This window comes from Otolemur garnettii, unplaced genomic scaffold (assembly GCF_000181295.1).
Source record: "Otolemur garnettii isolate 467f Iridium unplaced genomic scaffold, OtoGar3 scaffold00014, whole genome shotgun sequence".
Classification (NCBI taxonomy): domain Eukaryota; kingdom Metazoa; phylum Chordata; class Mammalia; order Primates; family Galagidae; genus Otolemur; species Otolemur garnettii.
The window spans coordinates 17,453,841-17,469,896 of NW_003852409.1; the positions used below are offsets into that span (position 1 = coordinate 17,453,841).

Consider the following 16,056-nt stretch of genomic DNA (forward strand, 5'->3'; position numbering starts at 1 on the left):
CCTTTTGAGGAAGTGGGTCATCCAAGCAGACCAGTCTTGGATGGACCTTGCAGCCCTGGCCTTGCTGCCCATGGACTGGGGACTTGGGGAAGGCCATAGTATAGATGGGGAGATGAATGAGTCAGCACCAGATTTTTGGAAAGGTCTCAAGATATAAGGCCATAGTATAGATGGGGAGACTGAGCCCCAGAGAGGGAAGGCGCTGGACCCTGGATCTCCTGAAGCCTAGGGCAGGGCTTCCTATGTACTGCTTCCTGCCTGGTGTCCTCGTCTCATTGATCTGTGCAAAGTGAAGTGATGTTTGTACATGTGAGCAGGTCCTGATTGAGAGGCCATTCCTGAAGGCCTGAGAGCCTGGGCCTAGCCTCCTGCCTCCTATGGGCGGGCCTGGGTGGGACTGGGGCTGGGCAGTCCACTCCCAGCGCCCCTAGCCAGATCTGGGCTCAAAGGATGGAAGCTGATGCCATGTCTGCTTGTGTCTCCTGGTCTCTAGGGGGTTTCTCTTCTCCTGGATCGTAGTCTCGTTTGCTTGTCAACTGGCCTCCACCCAAGGAGTTCCTGAAGGTAATTCTCTCTTCTCTTTGTCCAGGGGCAGACAAAGGAGGACGGAAGGGGCCTGAGAACTCACAGATGAGAGACATCCGTGCCTCTAATTGGAACTCAATGCCTCAGTTTTCCCATCAGTGGAATGGAGCCAATTGTTGGCAAATTCTCTCTGGGCTTGAAAGAATCATGCTTGGAGTTTTGTAAGGGGTAGTTTCATGCTCATGCAGAAATATGGAAGGTGATGCTTGCATTTTGGTATAGGGCAGAATTTGAGTGAGTCACTTTGCTTTGATAAGCCTCAGTTGCCCACATTTGTCCCATGGGTGCTCTAAAAACTGCTGAGGCCACACTGTCATTGCCCAAGCCTGGGATCCCACACACCCTTTCCTGTGAAATCCTCCTTTCCTCTCTCGTCCCTGAGGAGCTGTCCAGGGGGCCAGGGTGGCAGTGGGCCAGCTCCACAGCTGCCCACAGAAACTGAGACCTCTCCCACATGTGTTTGTCAAGCAGCCACAAAACCTCTAACATAACCACCCTTCCCCCTCCTTCATGCTTGGCCTGTGTGTTGGGATGGGCAGTGGGCATGCTGAGAGTCCCTGTGGCCTAAGCTGGCCACCAGGCAGGGATTGGGCCCCTGGGAGGGGAGGGCCGTGCCCGGAAGAGACTTCTGCTGCCTGGCAACATTTTGTGCAAATGTCATATTTTCCGAGCTTGCTGTTTCCCCCACAAAGTAGGTGAACAGCTGTCCAGAGTCCTGAGTCAGGCCCTGGGGGTGGGGTGGGGGTTTGGGGAGAGGCCGGAGCTGTGTGGAGCCAGGTTTATGTAATAAAGGGATCTGGCTGGGGCCAGCTGGCTTGTCCATCCATATTGGTGTTGAACTGAATTCATTCCCCTGTCCCCGTCTCTTTGGCCTTGATGGGATTCTGGATGTGTCTCCACCCTCCCTTCCAACAAGTCTGGAAGGCTCCAGAGCAGTATAGCATGTGCTTAAGAACACAGACCCTGGGGTCAGGTGGCCTGGGTTCAAACCCCTGCTGTACCTTTTTTTCTCCTTGCCTTTAGAGGAGACCCCAGCTGTGCCTTTTATAGGCCGCATGGCTTTGGGCAAGCTCTTATATCTAATTCATCTGAACCTTATCTATAACGTGAGGATAATAGAAAGGACTCACTTTATAGGTTGTTGAGAATCAAGTGAGATAATACATGGAAAGTGCCTGGTATGAAAGAAGTGCTCAGTAAATATTCATTTTTATTATTGTTCATTATTAACTTGAGAAGTCTGAGCAAGGACCTTCTACAGGGGACAAAGACGCAGAGCAGCTTTGCTCTGGCCACCTGTGCTGGGCGCCCAATGTTTGGGGCTTTGCCCCTTAGCCACAGACACAGGCGGTCTTCAGGGGACACGTGGAGACTGGATGGTTGTCAACTTAGAAACCCACCTAGAGAGGATGACAAGGGTTACCTTGTCCCTGCCATATGGCTAGGTGTGGTTTTCTCTGGGTGGGTCCAAGCTGGCTCTTAAGTGTTGGGGGTAGGGAAAGAGGTGAGCAGCCCAAGAGGCTCCCCAAGGGGCTGCTGAGGTGGGGCTCGGTGAAGGGGCCCCCACCTCTTTTTCAATCAAGTGGCTCTTCCCATTCTGAGCTGCTGTTAGTGAATATAGTTCATGATAATAAGAGGGTTCCATGATTAAAACATAGAAGATGCACTACGAGAAACCTTAAGTGTATTTTAGCTTGCAACCTGGGGACAGACAGGGGAGAAAAGATGAGGAGAGATTTGAAGTGAAATGAAAGGCCTTTCCTTGGTTCTGAGGAAGCATAAGGTCTTAAATCCAAGCCAACCTGAACAACAGCATTGTGGAGCTATATAATTCTTGGAGCATTGTTCGGAGCAATGACCTGTGTCATGTTAAGGTCTTGGTTCAGTTACCTTATAGCCAGGAAGAGACCCAACAGAGTTGCCTGGTGTGAGGCTTGGGTGAGGATGATGAGCAAGACTATTCATTTCATCTTCTTAGTACTCTTCTTAGCCTTATTTACAGTGGAAGGAACTGAGGCTTAGAATCCAGGCTCATAGGTGATCTTGTCCAGCTCTGAATTCTGGCGTTCTGACTCCAGAGCCTGCTATGGAAGTATATGCCATGTTGCCAGTGCCCAGGTTATCAGTTTCCCCCCACTGGTCCCATTTATTTGTCCATCTGTCCATCCATCCATCCTTCCATCCATCTCAGAATGTTGACTGAGGACCTCCCAAGTGCCAAGTGCTGCAGTTAGCTCTCATTGCAGTCTTTGCCTGGAGTGGTAGGAAAAGAGCATTCATCACTCAGGGGCCAGCTTGCTGAGCTCAGGGAAGGGCCCTGAGGACCTGATCCAGACCCTAGTTCTGGAGGCAGCCTATCCTTCCTTGCTGAGATAGAACTCGGGAGCCTACTTCTGTATACACTGGCCATTCAGCCAGCTGAAGGGGGTCCAATGGCCTGGCCGACGCAAGGTCAGGAAGCCTTTCCATAAACACTCTGGAAACTCTCTTTTCGCTCTGGCAAGTCTCACCGATATAATTACTGGGTGGATGTGACCTGGCCATTCCATGCTCAGATATCCAAATGTTTCACCAGAGGACAGGGGTTGCAGGGATGCCTTGATTACTTCTTAGGCTCTCCCCAGAGCTACACAGGGAGAAGGGGGAGCCAGCGGAAATGCCATCTTCCTTTTGATGGTAGAAGATGCGGCTTCTCTAGCCTGCTCCAGCCAGACAGAAACCTCAGGTCAGGGGAGGGGACTGGTGGTAAAACCAGTCAGGCCCCCTGGACATCGTTGCCAAGCTCTGTGGACACATCTATTCCTATCACTGTGTTTCCCTCACTTATGGCTTGTCAGGTAGAGAATAGAGGACATAACCAGTTCTGTGGACAACTCCTCACACGTTTAGCACTAGCATTGGATGATTACCATTATTTTTAGTGTGGGTAGCTATCGTTGGAAAGTGCTTATTTTGTTCCAAGCACTTTTTAAAAAGTATATTCCCCCATTTAATAGTCACAACATCTATTTGAGATTGGGACTGTTATTATCCCATTTAATTGGTGGGAAAACTGAGGCACAAAACTCACAGGGTTAGTAAGTAGCAGAGCTGATATTTGAATGCGGAACATTTGCCTCCAGAATCTATGTTTTTCACCCCAATATGCAACATCATGCAGCCAGACATGGTGTTGCTGCTTACACCGGACAGTGCCAACATTGCTCTTAGCCACCATCATAGGGCAGGGTTATTTTTAGATGCGTGAATAAATGACCAGGTAGCTGTGGGTGGACTGTCCACACTGCCCAAGTACCTGGGAGTGTCTGGGACTAGAGCAGGCCCTGACTCTGTCTTTTCCCTTCTTCCCTTCCTCTTAGATGTGGACGTCCTCCAGCGGCTGGGTCTCAGCTGGACAAAGGTGGGGGCTAACTGGAGCCCTGCACCCACGGGGGTCATTCCGTTCCAGTCGGGATTCATCTTTACGCAGCGGGCCCGGCTCCAGGCCCCCACAGCTGCTGTCATTCCTGCCACCCTGGGCACAGAGCTGGCGCTGGTGCTGAGTCTCTGCTCCCACCGGGTGAACCATGCCTTCCTCTTCGCCGTCCGCAGCCGGAAGCACAAGCTGCAGCTGGGCCTGCAGTTCCTCCCTGGCAAGACGGTCGTCCATCTGGGGCCCAGGCGCTCTGTGGCCTTTGACCTCGATATGCACGATGGGCGCTGGCACCACCTGGCCCTTGAGCTCCGCAGCCGCATGGTCACTCTGGTGACAGCCTGTGGGCAGCGCCGAGTGCCTGTCCCACTGCCTTTCCACAGGGACTCCACACTTGACCCCGAGGGCTCCTTCCTCTTTGGGAAGATGAGCCCGCATGCGGTCCAGTTTGAAGGTGCTCTGTGCCAGTTCAGTATCCACCCCGTGACGCGGGTCGCTCACGATTACTGTACCCACCTGAGAAAGCAGTGTGTCCAGGCTGACACATACCGGCCCCTGCTGGGACCCCTTCTCCCCCAAGACTCTGGCAGACCCTTCACCTTCCATACTAACCTTGCCCTGCAAGGCCTGGAGAACTTGACCACTGCCACACCAGCCCTGTCTCAGCCAGCAGGCAGGGGGCCCAGGGTGACTGTGGCACTCACCATGCCCACCAAGCGGACTAGCCCTACAGCCCCTCACCAGCATATTGCAGTGGGAGGTCCAGCACGGACCCCACTGCCACCTGCTAAGCTGTTAGCCAGTAATGCACTTGTCCCCGTGCCCCCAGCCTCTCTGGCTGTCACCACCAGAATTCCTCTCCCTGCAGCTATCCAACCATTGCTGAAGATCAAAGCCACCCAGATCCCCAAAAGTCTCCCTGCTGAGCCTCCAGCCCCTTCTCCTTCAGTTGCCCCCATCAAAAGTCCCCATCCTACCCGGAAAGTAGCCCCACCTTCATTCACAAATTCAGCCCCACCCACCCAGAAGCTGGTGCCACCGACTTCCCACCCAATTCCTATCAAAATCTCCCATCCCATGGTGAAGCCAATCCAGAGGAACCCCATAACGGCCAGGCCCCCACCACCTAGCGCCCGGCCCCTACCTCCCACCACTCGCTCCTCTAAACAACCCATTCCCACAGTAGCCCAGACTGAAGCCAAGATGAGCAGCCATGCCAGCAAGCCGGCCTTTACCTACATCAGCACCCACAAACCGCCTCAGCCTACGGTCTTGCCCTCATCTCCTGTCCCCACTCCTGGCTCTAGGGCTACTAAGCCAGCAGTCACAGCTGTGCCTCCAACATCCCGCACCAGAGCTCCCAGCACACAGTCTCCCACCCCAGCTGCTGGTTCACCCCCCACTGGAAACAAGAAACTCATTGGATCAGAAGCCTCAAAGAAAACCAGACCTAAGAGCAGTCCCCGGAAGCCCGTGCCTCTCAGGCCTGGGAAGGCAGCCAGGAATGCCCCGTTGAACGACATGACCACCAAGCTCAGCCCTACGCAGTCCCAGCCCCGTCAGCAGACCACCACGGCCCTGGTATTGGCCCCAGCACCGTTCCTGTCCCCCAGCCCACGGCCCACGAGCAGTGGCTATTCGTTCTTCCACCTAGCAGAACCTACACCTTTCTCTCTGCTGATGGGCCCTCCAGGGCCCAAGGGCGACTGTGGCTTGCCGGTAAGACTGGGTAGGGTAGGCACGCTGCTTGGTGCTCTGGTGGGTGACCGAGGCATGGGTCCTTTCTCCTGGAAAGGGCCAGGGGAAAGGAGCAAGTAAGAGCAGGGAGGCGCTTATGGGTATAACCTTGACTTGGACCCAGGTACTGCCTCTTCTGCCTCTGTAGTCTGTCCATTATTGCATACCTTGCTCCAGACTCATGGTCTTCTGGGATAGACTCAGGTCTGGGTGCCACCCCCAGGGGAAAAACACCCCTGGGCTTTGGTTGGCTTGCATCCAAAGTCACTCTGCTAACTCAGCTGCAAAAGTCAAATGGCTTAAGGAAAGTCACTGGCTAACCAGCCTCAGGTTATGCAGCAGGTGAGCAGCTGAGTAGCCTTCAAAGTCCAGCTCTCTCAGCTCATAGAGAGGGGCTCCCTCTGGCCCATCAGCTTGTCTAGGAGTTGCAGACAAAGGTCACACATGGGTGGCCTTGAGTATGTTTTATTTGGCTTGTGCATTATATTCTTTTTTTAAAAATTGAGTAAGTTACTAACATTTAAAAAATGTGAGAAATTTCTTATAAAAGATTTGCCAATCAGCTTCTCTTAGAAAGTGGGAGAGGCTATGGCCCTTGGGCCACCTTTAGAAAGGACAAGCCTGTCCTGTCTGTTCTGGTCCCTACTTTTTGTGACTGAGTCTTCCAACCGGAGTCCTTTCGCCATTTATGCTACCTGTCTGGCTGGTGCCTGAAAGCATTGGATTTGAGGCTTCTGGTAGAGGAGTTCGGGATGAGGAAGGTCAGTGTGGGCCAGAAAGAACAAGGAAGAGAAAAGAAAGAACATTCCAAGTGCAGGAGATGGTCTCAGGGTTGATGCCTCCGGCTGGCCTGGGACCGTCTCCAGGGGCAACGACCTTCCCACAGCTGGAGGCCAATTCCTCCGGGTGGGGAATGATGGGATGGAGTTTCCAGGAGGCTTAGGCCTTGGCGCTATTCTCCTGCGTTGGAGATGACTACCATGGAGTGGTCTCCTTCTTGAAGTTGGCTTTCCCACTGGGCTGTGTTTCGGATTAGGCTTCCCTACCATGTGGAGATGGTGGCAGATGCTGGGAATTCCCAGGCCTTACAAACACGCTTAATGAGTTTTAATAATCATTAGCAATAATATTTATTCAGACTGTCTCCAAGGGGACCAAGAGTCCACTTTTATTATAACCATATTGTAGAACTTATGGAAATTGTATGCAATGCTTTGCAATTATGTCAACATTCTGCTCAAGTTCTGTGCTGTGAAATTGGCAGCATAGAGAGTTGGGAGCCACCACTTTCCCAAGGAGGGAACGAGGAACCCTTTTCACCTCTCTCAGCAACCCAGCCCAACCCTGGCCCCACGTGCTTTGGGCCCCTGACAGCTTCAGCTTCCCAAACTGTGTGTGTGCTGACCTTACTGGCGGTGAGGTCAAAAGCGGGTGAATTGTCCCCTCCTGGCAGAAGATGGTGAATCTGTGGTCTCAACCCTGGCTATACGGTACAACCTGGCTGAGTGGAGCAGGCCAGCCCTCCCTCCCAAGGCTGCATGTGGTGTGGAGAAAGAAAGGGGCCAGCAGAGCCGGAGCAGGAGTGGTTTTGTAGAGTGTAACATCTGCCTTTGGGCCTGCTCTGTGCCTGAATCACGTCCTTTTCCCTAGGGCTTGGGATTTCAGGTCAGCAGGAAGTGAGGCCTCCTGCCAAATGTCCTCTTCCAAAGGAGGTGCTGGGGTAAACCCCATCATTCAGTTCAACCCTCTCGTGGGGTGGGTAGGGAGACAGGAGACTGCCTAGAGAGGGCCAGGACTTGACCAAGGCCACAAAGCACGTGGGAGGCAGAGTTGAAGTTTATATCCCAGATTCTAGACTCCCAAGACCAGCACATTTTGTCTCATATCCCTGAGTGTCCCCTCCAAGGCTTGGGGACTCAGGGATGGGAACCTGGGGGATTCAGAGATGAGTCAGGTCCTATCCCTGGCCTCAAAGTGAGAGCTCAATGTCTAAAGAATCTTCTGTTTCAATAACCTGCCAAGTTTATGAGCTTTTCCACTTGTGTGGCATCACCCTTTAGGTTTAGGACCCCAGGGAGGGCAGGATGTCTGTGCTCATTCCTGTCCTGTAGATGATTGAGCAGGTTGGAGAGACAGAGGATTTGGCCAAGGGCACCTAGCATGTTCCTGAAAGGTTCCACTTAGGGTCCCTGACTTCCAGCCAGAGCCAAGGTTCTTCCTGCTCCTCCAGTCCTGACTGCTGAGGGTAAGAGGGAGGACATCAACTTGCCTGGGTGGCATCTCTGCCTCTCACTTTTTGCTGTCCCCTGTCCTTACCCTCCCTGCAACTTGGGACCTAGCTTCATTCTAATAGGAATCCAGAAGTAGAATCTTTGTCCACTGGGTAGCAGGTGGCAAGCTGGTCACCTCTTTTTCACCAGATACCAGAAAAACATAATGGTATGGAATGGAAGTGGCATCTTTGAGAAGTGGTTAAGCACACAGATCTGAAATCAAGTCCTGGCTCTATCCTTCATAGCTTCGTGACTCTTAACTACTCTGAGCCTCAGTTTCTGTAGAATGTAGATAATAGAACCTTCCAACCTCCTCCTGGGAGGAGGACTGGAAAATTTACAGAGAATTTGCATAGAAGGCTGTACTAGAAAGGAAGCAAGTTTTGCCAAGTGACTTTGAGGAAATTCTTTCCTCCCCCTAGGGCTCAGTTTTCCCTGTTCCGTGTTGGAAGAGCTTCCCCCTTAGAAATGACTTGGTCTTGCCAGTACCTGAGAGGAGTGCAGTGGCTGTGACTACGCATGCAGGCCTGCCTTTCAGGGCGCTCAGGGATGAGACTAGCTGGCAGAGGCTGAGACAGGATTCTGGGTTGAGCCAGCTGGGAATTGTAGCTACTGAGCAGGGGAGCTCTGTGGGAGCCCCAGGCGGGGGGAGCATGGAAAAGCTGAGCTTGGCCCTGGGTCAGTTGGGGCGGGGAAGCTGCGGGAGCTGCACAGAAGCTGCACAGAAGCCCCACGCCTGGGAGGAGGCGAGTCAAGACCTTATTTATTCACGATCAGGCCACTGGCATTTGCACGCGCTTGCACTTTTTGCAGGCGTCAACTCGGCTAAGGGCCTGGCCCACAGCAGATGCTCTGCCTATGCAAAATGAATGAAAGAATTTGATCCTTACAAAGCAGGTTGCCCTGACTCACAGGCTGGACTCCTTGAGGTTATGCAGAACTCTCCTGTCAGGGCAATGAGGAGTCTATGTATGCTCAGAAGCACGCAGGCTTTGGATTTGGAATGACCTGGGTTTGAACCATTCCCTTGTCCTGCTGTCCATTCATTCTGTGCATAAATGTTGATGGAAAGCCTTTTAGGGGCCAGGTGCTTTGTGATCTTGGGCAAGTCACTGTGGCTGTAAAATGGGAATACAGTACCACCTACCTTTTCAGGGTCATTGTGTAGATTCAGTGGGGTGAGGGATGTAAGCACACAGGGCTAGAACCTGGGTCCTAGTGGACTGTCGTGGTTGTGATTGTGGACTGATGATGAGTGTGGAGGAGGGGACAATGTTGCACTGGTAGAGAACAGGAGGGTCTGGATACACTCTCACATTTGTTTTGAGAACTGTGCTATGAAAAGATTAACTAACCTGGGGCTTGTCAGTAGAGCTCAGGAGCCTCAAGGGACCAGAGTTCCATGGCACTTGTCACCTGGGCAGGAGGGGCTTTCCCAACTCTATACCCATGGCTTCTCTCAAAGTTCTTGTCTTGTTTTTTCCAAAATAGCCCCACCCCAGGACATAGCTAGAGGGGCATCTCGTTTTGTCTCGGGGCCTTCATGCTTTTGTTCATCAGCAATCAGAATGCTGAGAAATTCACCCCTTAAACTGGCAAGATCTAGAACTCAGGAGAATGGAGGGCTGGTTTGCTTTGTCTTTAGCGCATCGTGTTTGAGCACCTACTGAGTACTAAGCAGTTTTCATGCTATGTCCAGTCAGCTCCAGGCAGGGGCCGGGGCACCAGGAAGAACTTAAGGGAGAGACTATTTCCAGGGATATGGACAGCATCAAAGGGACCAGCAGGGGCTGCTGAAGCACATCCCTATTACCACGCCCAGCCCTGAAGGTCCCAGGGGAAGGAAAGGTTGTTCCTACATCTCAGCAAGAGTTACAACCTCGAGCAGGGGAGCAGATGGGATCTGGGGCCAAACCACAGCAGGGCAGGGAGAGAAATAGCCTGTCCTCTTTCTCCTACTCTGCAGCTTCTTTCCCAGGTCTCCCATTGAACAACCCAGCCAGAAGCTGGAGGACAGGGAAACCTGGAGGTGTATTCTGTAGCAGTCAGCTTCTCAGGGCGCAGCACGGATCTGGGGAGTAAATGGGGAATAGCCAGCATGCCTACCCGTTATCTCAGAAGGCAGACAGTTCATGCCCATTTTGCAGCTGGGCAAACTGAGGCCCGAGCACAAGGAGATGTAGTCATTTGTTCAAGGCCTTACTGAGCTGTATTTACATTAAGAAGCCTTGTTCCAGCAGATCCATCCTAGGACAGAGACTGTGGAAGGTTCAGTGTCCTGTGGGAATTCTTGGGAGCTCAGCTGGTCAGACATGGGAGGCCCTTTCAGACCCCCTACCTAACTCCATAAGGCTATAGACATAGATCATAGGCTCAGAGACCCAAAGGTCATTGCTTAGGGTCACATGGCAGTTAGCAGCACACCTGGGCCTGGACTCCGGTCCCCCAAATCTCAGGCCTGTAAAATTTCTTATTGCTCACTGCCAGGGAAGATGCCAGCCAGGACTTATTTCTTTCTATGAGGCTTGGCAGGCGGGCTATTACAGCTGGACACAAGGGTGACTTGTTCCGTGGGATGGGGTTCCCTTAGGTCTGGCTGTTGGAGGCCAGGATCCCTGGGGGATGCCCAGAGGGGGGCTGCTTGTTTGTTTCCATGGCTCGGCTAGTGTGCGCATGGAGCCCAGGCCTCCTCCACCTTTCCCAGACAGGCCTGCAGCCCCCGCTCCGCTCCCCCTCAGCTCTGAGCCCTCTCAGAGGCCCTGTTGTTTGCAGCGTGGAGTGGAAAATCCCACCCTGGCCTCGTGAATCATCCCAGAGTCACCCTTTCAGGCTTCAGGCCCTGGAAAGAAATGGCAGCCTTTTTCCACTGCATAGAGAACAGGCAGGGTCTTGGATAGGGAGGAGGGGGTGGGGGAGGCCCTTGCTCACCCGCTACTGACTTGAGCACTGAGTAGGGAAGGGTCAGGTCTGTTGCTGGAGCAGGGCAGCTGGTAGTGGAATGGAGAGGCTGGCCAGGCCACAGCTAGGGCCTGGGCTGCTATGTCAAGGGGCTGGTCCGTGGGCTGACATCACCAGGCTGGACCTTAGGTCCTGACTGGCACTCAGTCTGCTCTGCAGATGTGATGGATGAGGTAAGAGTCTGGCCTGGATGCCCCCATTTCTGGGGCAGAAAAAATGCCAAGAAGGAGTGTTCAGGCCTCTATACCCATCAGGGCCCATGTAATGCTTCATGTCCTTCATATCCTTGAACATGCTGTTCCCTCTGCCTGGAGCACCCCAGGGCCCCGGGGAGAGGGTGGCCCATGAGGGAGCAGCACCCCAGGGAGCCTGTCCCTCCTAGAGCCCTGGATGAGCCCTTTACCCCTCTGGACCTGGCCTTCCTTACCATATAAGATGGGAACTTACCTTTCCTCTCCCCCAATAACCTAGTGGGGGAAATTACCACCTCCCCCCTCAACTCAGGAAATGCCAGTGCTGGATGTTCATTTCATAAGTGGCCACAGAGGGGAAGGGACTGACCCAAGGTCACATACTTAGAGACAAACCTGACCAAGATTGTCTGTGTGCAAGCTGCCCAGAGTAGAACAGGTCCAACGGTCCTGAATTTGAATCCAGGCTTTATCTCTTATTAGCTGTGTGGCTCTGGGCAAGTCACTTTGCCTCTCTGGTTTCTCATCTGTTGGAGGGGCGTGGTAATCTTGTAGTAATGCTTACTCTTAGCCCCATGCCTTTCCCTTTAATTCTAGGTCACCTAGGAGATTTGGGTCAAGGAGAGCCTTCTAGGAAGGGACATTTTTTGCTATCCCTCTGAAACAGCTGTGAAAAAGGTGACTTAACATTTTGAGTTTGGAGTTACTAGGAGATTGCTTAACAAAAATAACAGCTAACATTTTTTGAGCATTGAGTGGGTGCTGGGCACTAGGCTCGGCACCTTTTGTGGATTATCTGTTGGCTGGTTGCCATTATTCTCATTTTACAGTTATAGAGATGAAGACTCGGAGACTGGAAATAGCTTGTCCAAAGCTACCCCACTAGCAGGTGGGATGCCAGGTGTGACCCCAGGTCCCCAGTCTTATACTATACTCTACTGCTCCTACCAAAGCCAGCTGGTGAGGACAGGGTGTGAGGGTGCCCAGAATCATAAGCCTGCAGAATCAGACATAGGACCAGAGACTGTCACCCAGCCCCTGAGCTCTGGGTGGAAGGAAGGCTGTTGCTGAGATGCCGGGATGCCCAGAGGTGTCTGCTATTTGCTTCAGGTCATGGGCATTCCCTCCCTTCTCCCTTTGGGGCTCTTGCCCAGTGACTGTGGGCCATTGGTACCCATATCTGCCTGTCTGGATCCCCTCTGACTTTTATTCATGGACAAGCCAGCATGCGGTATTCACAGGCCAGAACTGTGAGCTGCGGCTGCCCAGCATGAGATCTGGATTAATTACCAGCCAAACCGTACAGGGTTTTCAACACCGATTTTTAACTCTGGGCAGGAAACCTGGAATCTCATTGATGGTTATTTGAAACAAATGAATTCCCCAGGCCTCACACATCCTCGAAAGCCTGGCTTCCTTCGAAGGCTGCAGGCTCAATTCTTCACATCAGGCACTTAGTTAATCCTCACTTACTCCTTTGGGGTTGATGAGATAGTAACTATTGGACCCATTTTAAAGGGGAGCATCTGAGACTCAGAAAGGTGGAAGGAATTGCACAAAGTCTCCAGCTATTAAGCATTAAAACCAGGATTTAACAAAGGTCATCCCGTAGCTTAGTAAGTCTTTTCAGCTGCCTCCCCTCCTATGTGAAGGAAAAAGAGATGAGACCAGACAGGTGCTGGGTTAGGCCTTTCTCTTGAGAGAAATGGGGAGCCATTAAACATTGTTGAGCAGGGGAGTGCCTTAACAAGGTGAATGAGACGTGTGTGGAGGAGGACTGGAGAGGGGAGGGAGTGAAGGAAGACAGGTGGAGACAGGAGACCACTGAGGGGGCTGTTGAAGGTTGCTCAGGAGCAGTGCTGATGGCTGGACCAGACTGTGGCCTTAGGAACAGATCAAACATTTGCGTGCCAATGATGTTCCAGACACTGTGTTAAATGTTTACCATCTCTCATATCATCCTTGAAACAATCCTATGAGGAGGGTATTACTGCCCCATTTTTACCTGCCCCAGCCTGGCATTCAGAAGACTATGCCCATGCGCTATATGCTTCACCACCTCTCCGTGTTACAGAAAAGCTAAGTGTGACCTTGGCCAAGTCCCTGCTTTCAACTCTGCAGAGAACTTGGCTGAGCTCTGAGGTCCTTTGCTGTTTTATGTTATCAAGCACTTGGCAGAAGCCTGGGATAGAGAGATGACTCACATCCCATTATTTCCTTTGAGGAGACCATGATGTGATGGGAGAGACAAGTTTTGAAACAGATAATTCCCCAAGCAATGTAGTAGTTTTTAAAATAGTATAAAAGAAGGAACTTGGCCCAACTTGGAGAAAGGATCAAGGAAGGCTTCTTGGAGGAGGCGACACCCTAAGTGAGCTAGGCGAAAAAAGACAAGGGCTTTCAAAACTAAGGAACAGCAGCTACAAAGGCCTGAAAGTTCCAAAAAGCATGAGGACAGGGACCTCTGGAGAACCCCTCTTCTCAACCATGAGGTGTCCATGCCCAGGGCTCTGGACAGAATTGTTAAATGACTGCTTGAACCCAGTTTCTCCTGCCACTTGACACTGTCTGACACTGTCTTCTTGCTTTCTCTTCAGGGTCCTCCTGGGCTACCTGGGCTACCTGGACCCCCCGGTGCACGAGGGCCTCGGGTGAGTTATGGCACACTGTCCTGTCGAGCTCTGGCCGGCTCTTTGGCCTACATCCCATTGCCCCTGAAATCCTAGGCTTGCCTGTGTCCTTAGGCTCTTCTCTGCCCCTCTTTGGCACCTATTTTCCATTTAGAGTTCTTGGAGGTGCTTTGTGGACAGACTTGGCATGGGACAGCAATGACCTCTTACAGGTCTCAGTTGTCCACTATGGATATCACCCTTTGCTGCCTGGGGTGTGGAAGAGGCTTCTGAAGGCCACATCCCCTGAGCTGATGGGCTTCAGTATTTATCTAGAAAAAATGACATGGGAGTAAGTGACCCTTGTATTCCTCTTCCCACTTCTGCCGAACCGTCCTGGGGTAGGGATGCTGATATAGGAACCTGGATGGGCCAAGGAGGACGCAAGCTCCCCATGCTGGAGAGAGGCTGGAGGACAGCCTGGGAGGGCTGCAGTGGCTGATGTGAAAATAGTTGCTATGTGTCCCGCCTGGTATGTCACTTTATGCTGCCTTACTTGACTCTGCTACTCCACCCTGAACCCCTACGGGCCAGTGTGATCATTCTCATTTTAAGGATGAGGAAACTGAGTAGAAAGTGGCAAAGCCAGGCATGGAACCCAGTCTCTTAACCACATATTGGAACCTGGAGGGTCCTCTTACAGAGAAATCTGCCTCCTTCCCTAGAGGGCTGAGACCAGCAGCACCCGGCATCTGTGCCGAGGCTGAATCAGCCTTTCCCACGCTGGGTGCCTGGTGAGGCTCTGGCAGAGATAGCTGCCTGGGGCATATTTTTAGCTCTGAGCCCAGCGAATGGTTCTGGTTATGCAATTACCCAAGCCCTAGTTCCCTCCAGACCTGGCCCTGTGCTCCCTGGGCCCAGGGCTGTGGAATCTGCCTTCTGAGGCGGTATTTCCTCCTGGCTTCAGAGCCTTCATGAAGCACATGCCTTGGGGACCACATAGGTATAGCAGATGCTGCTAGTCCTCTGGACCTTGCAGCCTGGGACTGGGAAGAGGTCTCTGATTAGCACTATAGGCCCAGGCAATCGGGCCCCTTCCCCTAAGCTCCTCCAAAGCCGGCCAGTCTCTGTACCTTGGTCCTGACTATCCTCTCTACCCACCACCAGGCCTCTGCAAACTCTCCTCTGTTCACAGCTAAGATTAAAGGCCACTTCATTTCTGATAACCACCTGCTTCTCAGGGCTCCTGTAGCAGTTTATCTGTCTCATCTGGATGGCAGGGTCACTTTCCAAAAGCTCTTGCTAACTCCTAAATTCTGTTTGCCGAGCTGCACATGCATGATCTCATTCCATCTTCCCAGCCATCCTGGGAAGCAGGTTCCAATGTGAGTCCCATCTGATAGATGAGGGTTTAGAAAGGTTCCGTTACTCTGGATGAAGTCCATCATAATAAGTGACAGAGCCAGGACTGAACCCAGGCAGTCTGACTCCTGGGCCTACCATCTTCACCATCTGTTATTGTCAATTTTTCTGCCTATTCAGCCGAGCCCCTCTGGGCCCAAGATAGGCCTTATTTATCTCTCTCTTTTAAATGATGCCTAGCAGAGAACCCTTCATGCAGGAGGTGTTAGGCAAATGGATGGTAATGAATTCAATCTGGAAGTTGAGAACATTTCTACCAAAAAGCTGTGTGAGCTTAGGCAAGTCCCCTGCTTCCTCCAGGCCTCAATTTCCCCATCTAAAAAGCCTGGGATCATGGCAAGGAATTTCCAAGGTTCCTCCTGGCTCTGGGTGAATTGACTCTCCTGACAGGCTTCTAGGTTCTCTGCTTGCCCCAACCCCCATCATCCTGTTTCTAGACTGGAAATTCCATAGATCATAAAATTCCAAAGATAATAGAATGCTAGATTAAACAATCCCAGCTCCTCTCTGCATAGATGGCAGCTCTGGGGCTAAGGGAGGAGCAGGGGCTTACCTGAGGTCACCTAAAGTTCTGTGGCACACTCTTCACCTCCACTGACTCCCCAGCCCACTGAGGGATGATGGGGAATCCCTGAGCCCTCCCCCATCTGGCTCTCTGGGCTGCAGCATTTATAGACTCGGTCTGCTTGGCTCCAGGTCAACTATGTGCCTTGTTTCTCTGCAAGGCAGTGGCTGAAGAGGGGTGGGGAGGTGGGGGCAGGAGAGCAGGAAGCCCCCACCTTCACATGCTGTAGATGGGGTAGCCGAGAGCTCTAGCCCATCCTCTGTGGGGCATAACTGGGGAGAGGCAACTACTTTTGACCTTGTAC

General features: G+C 52.3%; 1 protein-coding gene across 1 annotated transcript in view; it reads left to right on the top strand.

Moving 5' to 3' along the window:
- The window catches only part of COL27A1 (collagen type XXVII alpha 1 chain), a 135,597-nt gene that overhangs the window by 5,958 nt on the left and 113,583 nt on the right, over positions 1-16,056 (top strand). The window contains exons 2-4 of the mRNA XM_003785239.2: positions 494-564; positions 3,945-5,716; positions 13,754-13,807. Of these exons, the coding sequence (XP_003785287.1) occupies positions 494-564; positions 3,945-5,716; positions 13,754-13,807 (1,897 nt within the window). The remainder of the gene's footprint in view (positions 1-493; positions 565-3,944; positions 5,717-13,753; positions 13,808-16,056) is intronic.